This window comes from Carassius gibelio, chromosome B8, assembly GCF_023724105.1.
Source record: "Carassius gibelio isolate Cgi1373 ecotype wild population from Czech Republic chromosome B8, carGib1.2-hapl.c, whole genome shotgun sequence".
Taxonomy (NCBI): domain Eukaryota; kingdom Metazoa; phylum Chordata; class Actinopteri; order Cypriniformes; family Cyprinidae; genus Carassius; species Carassius gibelio.
The window spans coordinates 21,213,915-21,226,522 of record NC_068403.1 but is presented as its reverse complement, the minus strand read 5'-3'; the positions used below and the strand labels follow the sequence as shown (position 1 = coordinate 21,226,522).

Below are 12,608 nucleotides of genomic sequence, written 5' to 3'. Positions count from 1 at the left end.
AAATGTGACAAATGTCTCTGGAAAGTTCCCTCCTCTGGCCCTATTCTGTTTGAATAAATCCTTTTTAATGGACTCCACTGCCAGCTCGCTTTGTCGTGGGCTGTTGGATGACAGCGGAAGCCAAGTTGATTCTGATTTTTCACATTTTTGTAGACACACACTTGCACGCACACACATACGCACAGTACCTGCGGGAGATGTGTGTGGACTGCAGTTGAGGGGACAGACATAAAACCTGATTCTTTTTTTCTCCACTGGGAATTTTAATTATATATCATTCTCTCTGAAAAATGTTAAAGTCTAATGATTTTTCAGAGAAAGAAAAATCGCCTGCTGCCTGGCTTTGCAATGGGGAAAAAATGAAAGCAGAATATTTCAAGTTAAACTTTTTTTTCTTGCTTTTGAATAATTCAGCTCTGAAGTTAGAAAAGGTCAAGTCTTATGCTTTATTTTTCTTCTCGCGGGATATTGTGAACGGTCGTGTCATTAGACTCTTGTTGCCATGCTCATGACATTGAGACACCTTATGGACCCTTAAAGGGTTAGTTCACCCAAAAATGAAAATTTAGGGCTTTGTTCATCCCCCGGGCCATGTGAGACACTTTTATTTTTATGGATGGGTGCTATTTATGTAACTTCTTTTGCACTATAGTGCAACACCTGCTGAGTGCCAGTAAACAGCTTGAAAGATCAAAGACAATTTTTAATACAACTCCGACTGGATTCGTCTGAAAGAAAAAAGTCATATCTTTTAAAAGTCACACCTACGATGACTTGAGGGCAAGTAATTTATAGGCCAATTTTCATTTTTGGGTCATCTGACCCTTTAACAAAAGCAAAGCAAGGCTTTTGCATTGCATATATATATATATATATATATATATATATATATATATATATATATATATATATATATATATATATATATATATAAATTAGTTTAACCCTCTCAGGCTCAAATTAAGTTTTAGTAACTTAGTAAATTTAGTAACCTATAGTAAAGTTTTTAGTACTCCAGATTCATAAAATATGTATCTGGAGTAATAAGGTTTTTAGTTACTTTACTGTTGCAAATCTGCAACGCCTGCCTTGAGAGGGTTAAGAGACTTAATTTGAAGACATTTAATGGCAGTTGCTGCCAGTGGTGTTTGTTACAAATCATTAGGGATCCTTCACGTGTGTCGTGTAAAAAGTACCTTTTATATTCAGATTTACATATGTATGTATTAGGTAACCAAAAAATTGAAATCCAGTGATTTTAGAAAACCAGAGCTCTTGATATTTTCTCCGTCTTCATTGATTTTGAGCAGTTGCTGTTGTTTTAATAGTGTTTCTTGAGCCCTGGGCTTCTCAAGCATCTGATCGCTGGCGTCTGAGGAGGCAGACACAGTCTCCATGACACAAACAGCACTTAGAAAAGGTCAGCCATGCTTGCAGACAGCTATAAACACTGTAATAGAGCAGGCGAGTTCCTTCATCTCTTTTTCGCTTCTCTTTTTCTTTCCGCCCCTCCTGCCTCCACATCTCCTAATGTGCATTTGTTTCAGAGGAGCATGAGCGTGGGATTGTGGGACGGGATTATATGATCTCTTTTGCTTGGTTTGGTGGAGTACCTACCTCTTCTTTTTAGCTGTTTTACTCTTGTTCTCTCTCTCTCTCTCTCTCTGCTCTCTCTCTCTCTCTTTCTCTCTATCCATCCATCTATCTATCAGAGAAGATTCATGGCCTAACCAGGCTCAGTAAACGAGTCTGACAGTTGTGCCCACAAGCCATAATTTTTAAAATGACAAGTTTGAGATGCCATGAAATTATCAATGGCACCACTCAGGGTTAAAAAGAGATTTGATCTTTTCTTTCTCCTTTCTACATCCTCAATTTGTTATTTTTTTGGAACTGCTTCCATCTTTTCTTTCCCCCACTCAACTTCCTTCTTGTACTACTTTTATCCCTTTTATTCCCCCGTCTCTTTCAGTAAACATTTTAAGGATGTGTGCTGATGTTGGCAGTTGAGTAGGTGTTTCTGAGTCACTCAGACCTTCAGCTGAGTGCTACAGATGTATGGACACATACACAGTCATACATACATACACATTCACCTCCAGACATGTTATAAGGATTTAAATCCTGTATTTGTCTGATGTCTCTGATTTATAGGGATTTCAACAATGCATGGAGAACTAGCAATGCCACTTAATTAATGTATAAATCGGTTATCAGATAATTAATTCTAAAGTAACTAAGTCACAAACTGACAGCTACATATACTGTACTGTTTCATAAAAAAAAAAAAAAAAAAAAAGTTAAATGTAGAAAAAAAAAAGCTAACACTTTATTTTGATGGTCCTTTTGAACATTCTGGTGACAAGTAATGTTGCACCTAAATATCTCATCAGAGTATTAGTAGACTGTTTGCTTAATTTCTTACTCTTTATTTTGGGGGTCTCCCAACAGACATTTTAATAGCTATAAGTAACTTTGCAGGTTCATGTCAACTTATTCTAACCCAAACCCTACCAGTCTACTAATACTCTACTAATACTCTGAGAGTAAGTAGACACGTACAGGCAGGTGCAACGTTGCTTATAGTCACCTGAATGTCACTATCAAAATAAAGTGAAACCAAAATACATGTTATTTTACTTAATTTTAATATTTTATTTAAAAAAGGCATAAAAAACATAATTTACAGATTGCTTTTCTTTTTTTGTTTGTGTAAATGTTACATCTAAAAGTGCTCTTAATGCTTATTTTTTTTTAGCTCTGCATCATGTTTTCTAAGTCTTAGACTTTTTTTTTTTTTTTTGCAAAATACTCTTTTCTATGCAAAAGATGCTCATTATAGATTGTTTTATTCACAAAAGTCGGAGCTGTTTGCTTGCTGGTTGATACAACTGTATAGAAAGGTTATGCAAACACCACTTTTATTCCAATTCATTTGTAGTGAATCCCCCTGTGTCTTTGTATGCAAGTAAATGCAGTGATCCTGTTACCAATGAATCTGCTCGTCATTTTGTAAACATGATCTTTTCCTCAAGACTATATTTTTGTTGCATCCCTTGGATGCTTTTGAGGTTCTGATCATGCTTTTGAAGCAAACTTCTGACGTAAATCATTGGTTTCTGCATCCTCTTGTGTTTGTAGGTCTGGAGTTTGCCTACTCTGCAGCCCCCCGCTCCATGCAGAGTGCTATAATGGGCCTGTTCTTCTTCTTCTCTGGAATCGGCTCCTTTGTGGGATCAGGACTACTTGCTATCGTCTCTCTCCAAATCATCGGCTGGATGTCCTCGCCTAAAGACTTCGGTAAGACTTGAGTTTTTGAAGACATGAATAGCACTGCACAGCAAAAGTTCTGGGATAAAACACTTGTAGCTCATCTAGTTTTTGAATGTCTGTTTAAATGAATGCATAAATATAAATGCAAGTGAGTGTGTGGGTCAGGATTTGCCTGCATTGAAGGGACCAAATGTCCCCATAATGATCGTAAAAGCTAAAATTACATGCACTACGGGGACTTGTGAGGAAAAGGGCTTGATAAGCATACTTAATTATGACTTAATGAAAATGTAAAATTCAGAAAGGTTTGTATGAGGGTCAAAGGGGGTAGAAAATATAATTAAGCTCAGTATAAACACAATAAAAGTCCTATTCCTGCAGGTTGGGTGTCTAAGGAACACAACTTTAATTTCATCATCATTTATATGCTAAAATATCCTGAAAATTAATGACTTGTATATTCCAACTTGATGAATGAAATCAATGAGGAAAGATGCTCCCTGATCAGCATTCTGTTTAAATGTGATGAGTTGTAATTATGCCAAGAGAAAAAGAGGTCATACCTTTCAGTTCTTGGGTTGTGGCAGAGATGAAGTGATGAGGTGAGCACATGTGCTTGATGGATGATCTGTATTTTATGTGTGTGTGCACGTACGACAGCTTGAGTGCAGTCATCTCTAACTAAACCCAAGAGGTGATTGCCCATTCGGCCAATGTTTATGTCTAGTGTGTATTCTTCCCAATGAAAAGTGCCATATTTTGTTGGCCTTTTTAATGATTGATGACGTATAGAAAAATCAGATAGAAAAGATCCATCAGACACGGATTCAAACATTGCAAGCATTGCTCTGCTTCCTTCTTTCAGAAAGCCATCTTTATTGTGCTTAAACAACTACAGACAGCAGTTATTGTGATATACAGTGACATACAAATTATTAACTTAAAATATTGCTTAGTCTGTCATAATGCTACTTCAAGATTTTTTTGTATTGGACCAGTTTCCATTGTCAAATTGATTTTAAAATCGTATACTTTATATCATATGTGGAGATTAAATCAAAATGGACCCCTGATTTCTTAAATAAATATCCATAGAATTACAGGTGCTGGTCATATAATTAGAATATCATCAAAAAGTTGATTTATTTCACAAATTCCATTCAAATATGAAACTTGTATATTATATTCATTCATTACCCACAGACTGATATATTTGAAATGTTTATTTCATTTAATTTTGATGATTATAACTGACAACTAAGGAAAATCCCAAATTCAGTATCTCAGAAAATTAGAATATAGCTTAAGACCAATAGAAAGAAAGGATTTTTGGAAATCTTGGCCAACTAAAAAGTACAAAAATGAAAAGTATGAGCATGTACAGCGCTCAATATTTAGTTGGGGCTCCTTTTGTCTGAATTACTACAGCAATGTGGCGTGGCATGGAGTCGATCAGTCTGTGGCACTGCTCAGGTGTTATGAGAGCCCAGGTTGCTCTGATAGTGGCCTTCAGCTCTTCTGCGTTCTTGGGTCTGGCATATCACATCTTCCTCTTCCCAATACCCCATAGAAAATCTATGGGGTTAAGGTCAGGCGAGTTTGCTGGCCAATTAAGAACAGGGATACCGTGGTCCTTAAACCAGGTACTGGTAGCTTTGGCACTGTGTGCAGGTGTCAAGTCCTGTTGGAAAATGAAATCTGCATCTCCATAAAGTTGGTCAGCAGCAGGAAGCATGAAGTGCTCTAAAACTTCCTGGTATACGGCTGTGTTGACCTTGGACCTCAGAAAAAGAGTGGACCAACACCAGCAGATGACATGAAACCCCAAACCCATCAGTGACTGTGGAAACTTTACACTGGACCTCAAGCAACGTGGATTGTGTGCCTCTCCTCTCTTCCTCTAGACTCTGGGAACCTGACTTCCAAAGAGATCCATCAGAGAACATAACTGTGGACCACTCAGCAGCAGTCCAGTCCTTTTTGAAACGAGACTTTTCTGTCTGTTGTTCAAGAGTGGCTTGACACAAAGAATGCGACAGCTGAAACCCATGTCTTGCATACGTCTGTGCGTAGTGGTTCTTGAAGCACTGACTCCAGCTGCAGTCCACTCTTTGTGAATCTCCACCACATTTTTGAATGGGTTTTGTTTCACAATCTTCTCCAGAGTGCAGTTATCTCTATTGCTTGTACACTTTTTTTCTACCACATCTTTTCCTTCCCTTCGCCTCTCTATTAATGTGTTTGGACACAGAGCTCTGTGAACAGACAGCCTCTTTTGCATTGACCTTTTGTGTCTTGCCCTCCTTGTGCAAGGTGTCAATGGCCATATTTTGAACAACTGTCAAGTCAGCAGTCTTCCCCATGATTGTGTCCCCTACAGAACTAGACTGAGAGACCATTTAAAGGCTTTGCAGATGTGTAGAGTTAATTAGCTGATTAGAGTGTGGCACCAGGTGTCTTCAATATTGCACCTTTTCACAATATTCACATTTTCTGAGATACTGAATTTGGGATTTTCTTTAGTTGTCAGTTATAAACATCAAAATTAAAAGAAATAAACATTTGAAATAAATCAGTATGTGTGTAATGAATGAATATAATATGCAGGTTTAACTTTTTGAATGGAATAAGTGAAATAAATGAACTTTTTCATGATATTCTAATTATATGACCAGCACCTGTACATAAATCAATCGTCAATACATTTGGTTGTTTAAATAAACTTGTAATAACTCTACAGTTCATCCTAATGGCAAGAAAGAAATGTCAACCAATAATTTCACAGCCTGTATTTCACCCCACCCACTTTTCAGGATCCATTCAAATCCAGTTAAAGTAAATCAAGTCCTGTCCTACATTTTCTGCTGAATAGTCACAGAAATAGAAATGTAGCACATTCTGTTACATGTGTTGTCAAAGGCAGTTTCATTTTGTCTGGAGTAAATTTAACTTTTGAAGTGTCAGGGGAAAGAAAGCCATGCCTGAGTGCCAGGTCTCGTATTATGAATGCACATGGTAATTGATGGTCATGTCAGGCTTACACCAGGATCGGTTTGTAAATCTGTTACAGCGGGGACGATGAATAGCACAAAGGAGACACTAGATGGATGTGATTTCCATCGCAATGACAGCTCAATGGTCCAGATGTACTCCTACCTATTCTGCATATCTGAGGCAAATGAACAGTTTACGCACAAACTACTTCAGCACCCATTAATACAGCACATCAAGACAGGTGTGAGGCATTTCTGCTAATGGCAGCAGTGAAAGTGCATGTACTTTAAATCTGTCCCTCTTTGCTCTGTTTGTTTGGCAAGCATCATTGGGATATTAGAGTGGGTCTTAATATGAATTATATGTCACTTTTTTCCCCCTCCACTTTTAGTGAAAGAAGAGAGAGGACAGGAAATGAGAAGTAGAAGAAAGAGAATAGACTCTGATTGAACAGTTAGACTCAAATCTGCAATGTCCATATGAGCACCACATGCTTTAATCTGAATTGTAACACATTTCTATTTCTCTTTTTTATCCATTTTTAGTGATATTATAGGCAAGAAAGAGGACAGAAAATTATAAAGTCAAGAGTGCACACACCAAATTCTCTTTGAATTTTACATCTTTATCTTGCCTTAACATTCCAATTCACAGATATTTTCATAAAAAATTTTTTTTAATGGTCACTGCTAATATCCTAGGGAGCATGTGGTAGCTGATGGCCTATATAAAGCAATTGTATGAAACCACAACAGTTTAAACATAGGAAAGCAAACAGGCATAACTATTTCCATATTTATTTGGCAATATTTACTAAATTACTATAATAAAAAAAATATGAAAATGGAAAAAACTTGATAAATTATAAATTTGTAAAATATAGATATTCTATTAAAGTATACAGAATTAACATCATAACGTTGCTAAAAAGAACGTTATTTTGTGTATTTAGTGTAATGCAATGTGTTTGCATTCTTTGTGAAACGTGTTGATTTTTACAAAGCTCGTTGTTCTGAAAAGCAAGGTGTGATCTGATTGGCCAGCTATCCAATGCGTGTGACGGAAATGTTACGCCCCTTGCCACAGCGGTTCCCAACCCAATTCTCGCGCCGCCCTGCTCTGTATATTTAGCATGCCTCTCTTAGTTAACACACCTGATTCACATAATCAGCTTGTAAGAAGAGAGCTATGTGCATTAACTGCGTTCCGATTGATATGATCCCTACACCGTGTTCCTTGCTCACTACTCCCGAGAAGGGGAAATTACTTATACTGTGTTTTTACACGTTGTATTGTGTATCGCGCCGTGAAACAAACAAACAACAAGCTCTACTTTACACTGCTCAAAACTTCTTTAAAATTCTTTAAATATGTAGGCGTACTTACAGACTGTGAGTCAGAAGGACAGGAACTGCCGCACTTTATAGAAACAGACACTGGCATTGTAGGCTATTCTAACGTGAAACATTCCTCGTCTTCCATAATATGCACTGCACACATCTGAATGTTTAGGTTGAATACAACAGTGTTGTAAATACAATGTAACCACAGATTTCTAGTTTTGTCCTCTTTTGTAAGGCCAAACAAAGTAGCTTCGCTTTCACAACGAAACAGCATCTTTACAACATGGCACTGGAGGCAACAGCAAGAAAAAAATTTACGCCTTCTTTCTTTTTGAACATTTGGACGGCATTATGCAAATTTCCCCACATCATGACGTAGACGTGAGGGCGTGTTAGAATGAGCAGTTTTAGGTAGTAGTGGTTATCTCATCAAGAGCTTGTAACACTCCAAATAGAAAGGAAAGTTTTAAATTGTATGACTTCTTAAACTTTTTGTTCACCTGGCACTGTGGCTAGTATTTTTCCAAATTTACAAGCCACTCAGTATTTTTACTGGCCACTATATTGTTGTTGGGAAATTATGTTTTATGTGACTTAATACTGCATGCAAAAATGTATTTCCAGGTCATTTTTGGCCTATTTAAAGGGCCTTTTTCCCTTACAGTATTAAATGCATGCATCATCTTTCATATTACATTAAGTGAAATTATTATTTAAATATAAGAATTTGATAAGATAATATAGGGCTGTTACCAAACATATGAAATTAGTATCTACAAAGCTAATTTTTCCACTGCATAAGAAACAGAACTGACTGGAGTGGCATTCAGATGCATTTGCACAGTTTTTTTTATACACAATTATGAAATGTTGGAAAAAATGCAAAGATAAGCTACTATAAAAGTAAACCATCAGTAAATGGCAGCAAGTGAATATCTTAATTAAAGAGTCATTGAAGCATGCCTGCAAACCGTTCGTTCAGATGGCTGATTCATTCAAGAATGATGCAAGTGCCTGTTCTTATAATCCTTATGAATCAAAAAAATAATTCCTTAACAAAACACCAGTCTGCTGCTCAGAGATGCATTACTGTTCTGCTGTGATCTTTGTTTGGGACTATTTTCATTAAACAAATGGTGCAAAAACATTAAGCGTTTGAGAATATATCCTTTCAATAAAGTCAAATTCAAAGACCTGTACCTGTCAGATCTGTTAAACAGAGATAATAAACTAAAAAAAGATGGAGAAAGGGAGGTGCTGGCATTCTCAGCACTGTCAAAATAAAAGTTCTGACGTTGAAAATTTGATATTGGCCATGGTGATATATGGGTTGACAACTAATGACATGGCCATCTGGAATGAAGGAAGTGATCAACGTGATTAATATTCAAAATATTAAGAATTCGCAGCTTGTGAGCTGACACCTGTTGGTGGGCAGAGTTATTTCCTCTCATGCATTTGCAGAACGTACATGCTTGTTGGCCATTGACTGTAATCTTTGTTGTGTGTTCAAATCAACTTTTGTGTCCCAAACTAAGTGTCACCACTACTACTTTGATGTCAGTATGGTTTGTCATGGCCTTTAAGGACAGTTTCATATACAGTAACTGGTATTTATCACATAGCAGAAGCAGAAGAAACCGAATCGGGATGTGATGCAGCCAGACTCAAACCTACAATGCCCATGTACCATCGGCCTAAATACCAGTTACTGTATATGACTATGATATTCTCTTCTCTTTTTGCCACTTTATGTTGAAAGTAGAGAGAGGAATAGAGGTCATGCAGAAAAGTGAAGGTGTACTGGATAAGGATATGATGTGAGCCAGATTCAAACCTGCAAATTATTTATATCATTCATATTGTGTCTTCCTCCAAGTGATGAAGAAGAGACACCTGCAGACTGTCACACGTTTGTGAAATCTGAATAAGATGCAGAGGATGACTTTGTGTCTGAACAATAGGAAGGATCGGTCTGGGATTCATGTTATTTAAAATTTTTGGACAGCAGCATAATGTTATTCTTTATCTCTGCTGGTTACTCCCTTATTGTTCTCTCTCTGTGTTTCCTGTGGTGTTGGACTCTGCAGGAAACGAACAGAGAGAGCGAATTATGCAGTGTGGAGTAGAGAACTTTCAAAGTGTATGTACACACAGGCGCTATCCAAGCCTGTGGCGCGCCTGCGGATGCATATACAGACTCCAACTTTTATGGGATCAGACGCCCAGGTATTAATCTAATCACTAGCTGCAGGGCGTGATTACCCAGCTTTCAGCTCTGTAACACACTCTCTAGAACTTATTTTCTCAAATTTGAACGTCCTCCAAATATACCTTTTAGCAGATCAAACCTACCTCTCAGGTTGCATGCGAGGGTGAGTTCAACATACTCTCTTAATGTTAAAATCCTACGGCACTTGGCGATAATCTTTGTAGCACTGGAGGCAGTTGGCCCACAGGGCTATCAGCTTCAGTTTGGGATGACTTATCGTTCTGATCACCACAGAGCTTTCATGGTCCCCATAGGCTAGCAGGTGTAAATCTGCAACCTGTCGTACAGCCATGCTAATCCTGCTTTTGGCATGCTAAAGGCAAAGGACAGACACCTTGCACTCAATTTGATCGAAGAAGTTCTTCTTTTTCCTTTTTGGGATATTTGTAGTGTACTTTACATGTCGTAAAAAAGAAATTTCAATTCATGCATTTTTCATGTGTCACAACTTGTATGGTTTTCTTTGAGTGTCTTGTTCCATGAGTACTGCGCTTTAAAATGTCAGGTTAAAATAACTTTTAAAAACACATCTGAAGACCCCAGCATTCTGTCCAATTCTGTTGTTGTTGCATCTTATGTCAAGTTCCCCTAAGAAACCTAATCTTGGTCAAGTGAACTTGAAACCAGCATAGTAGAAGTTGATAGTACCAGTGATAGAAGTTGTCCTGTAGTTCAGCCAAAAATTATAATTCTGTCATTTCCTCACCCTTAAGTTTAATCAAAATGTCGTCTTTTGTGCTCAGCAGAAGAAATAATTTATATAGGTTTGGAACAACTTGAAAGTGAATAAATGATAACAGAATTTTCTTTTTTGGGTGAGCTATTGAATCATCTTGATCAATCAACTAGTCATTCAAGTAATCCACCCTTTTCATTTTGAAAATAGTCTACTTTTTGTACTTTGCTCTAAGAATCTAGTTTTGTTTCCCAGATTTTCTTTGCGATTAATTTCATCCAAATCTGCCAAGTCTGTGTTTTTATCATAAAACCTAACTTAAAAAAAAAAAAGCTAACTTTATGTTCCTCTGAGAAATCTAATCCCATCCGAATGGAAATGTCTGATTGCAGATATTCTTTTATCACAGTGCTTCTCCTCATGTGTTTTTGACTAACTAAATCTGTCAAAATGAATGGCATTTGACAAAAAAGTAATATAAAATTAATGCAAATCACATAAATGTATATGACTATTTTAATATCAATATTAAAATATGAATATACAATATTAATACATTCTATGCACCTTTTTTTATCTAGAAAACAAACATTCCTACCTATGTAATAAACAAGATGTTAGCCTGTCCGAATCAATACAAAATCACAGACATCAGATGATAATTATTAAGTAATTAAACATCGTTTAGAAAACTGGTCTCTTCCGGATAGGGCAAATGTGCTATTGAAGGTGATTTTGCTCCATGTGCAGAGAAAAGTTACTGTTGGGTAAGATGATGTGCTCTTTGCAACAAACTTTTTTTAACAAACCTTTTGCTCTAGTTCCCTGAAGTTTTATTACTTTTTCACCAACGTATGATGTAGGCTTTGATAAATATTTTCAGAGACATTTTCCCCTCATCCTTTATTTTATCTGTGGGACTGCAGGTGTCACCAGGCTCGGCTCTGCCTCACGGTACTGGTAAAATGAATTCTTTCAAATCTCTTCTCTAGAGTCCCAGGGTGCTCCTCTGGTTTTATTTTTTCCTACAGGGTGAAACTTGACATGTGAGTCTGTCTGATCTCAGGTCAGTTTAAAAACATGCAAAGAACCAGAGGGCCCGCGGACTTGACCCTCTCTTCCTGGTCTAGAATCTGTATCTGCCACTTACAGAAATGTCAATGCTTTAATAGAGGCCAAGAGTTTTAGGAAAAGAGAGAGTGCGTTCACTGAATATGACAAAAGGAAAGAAAGGTGGCTTTCAAAAGAGTGCCGACAAAAGAATATGAGAGAGAACAAGGAGATAATAGTGGAACATGTTTGTGTCAGCTTTATTCTGTACCTTGCCTCAAGCCATTTAACAAGGCCCTATGGATACATCAACTACAGTTCAAAAGTTGGTTATAAAGATTTGTTTTATGTTCTTGAAAGAAGCCTAATTTGCTTACCAAGGCTGCATTTATTTTTTTATTTTAAAAATGGTAATTTTTTAATTATTATTACAATTGAAAATAAACCATTTTGTAATTGAATATATTTAAAATGTTATTTATTTCTATGATTGCAATGCAGAATTTTTAGTATCATTACTCCAGTCTTCATTGTCACGTGCACCTTTTTGAAAAGTATTATCCATGTAAATACACTTTTGTAGTGTATTTATTATTTTAGATGTCCCATACTTCTGTAAATACATGTAAATCTAATTTATATTACAGTATTCATGTTTCAGCCTTGGGTTGTTGCCGATAGATGATAGTATCGTGTATTGACGATAGCAGATGACTCTGTTGATAGTCAAGACGATAGATATTATGCTCATTCTCCTATCAATGTATTAATAATAATAATAGTATTTGTTTTAGTTTTTTTGGGCGGCCTATTATAAATCGGCTATTCAAACTGCCCTGCTATTTCACTTCAGCACCACATTTCACATACACGCACGCACGTGCACACTCAAATGAGGATTAAAGAGCCAGTAAGATGAAAATTCTAAGCTTCCTATCACTGTTTATAAGTCCTGTACATTAGGTTTAAATCCATCCAAGGTTTAAAAAACATTGTCATT

The 12,608-nt window shown here is 36.7% G+C and overlaps 1 protein-coding gene across 2 annotated transcripts in view; it reads left to right on the top strand.

The window, feature by feature from the left end:
- LOC127963257 (solute carrier family 15 member 4) overlaps nucleotides 1-12,608 on the top strand; it is a 58,435-nt gene that overhangs the window by 36,225 nt on the left and 9,602 nt on the right. For both annotated transcript variants that reach the window (XM_052563066.1, XM_052563065.1), the window contains exon 8: nucleotides 3,142-3,300. In XM_052563066.1, the coding sequence (XP_052419026.1) occupies nucleotides 3,142-3,300 (159 nt within the window). The remainder of the gene's footprint in view (nucleotides 1-3,141; nucleotides 3,301-12,608) is intronic.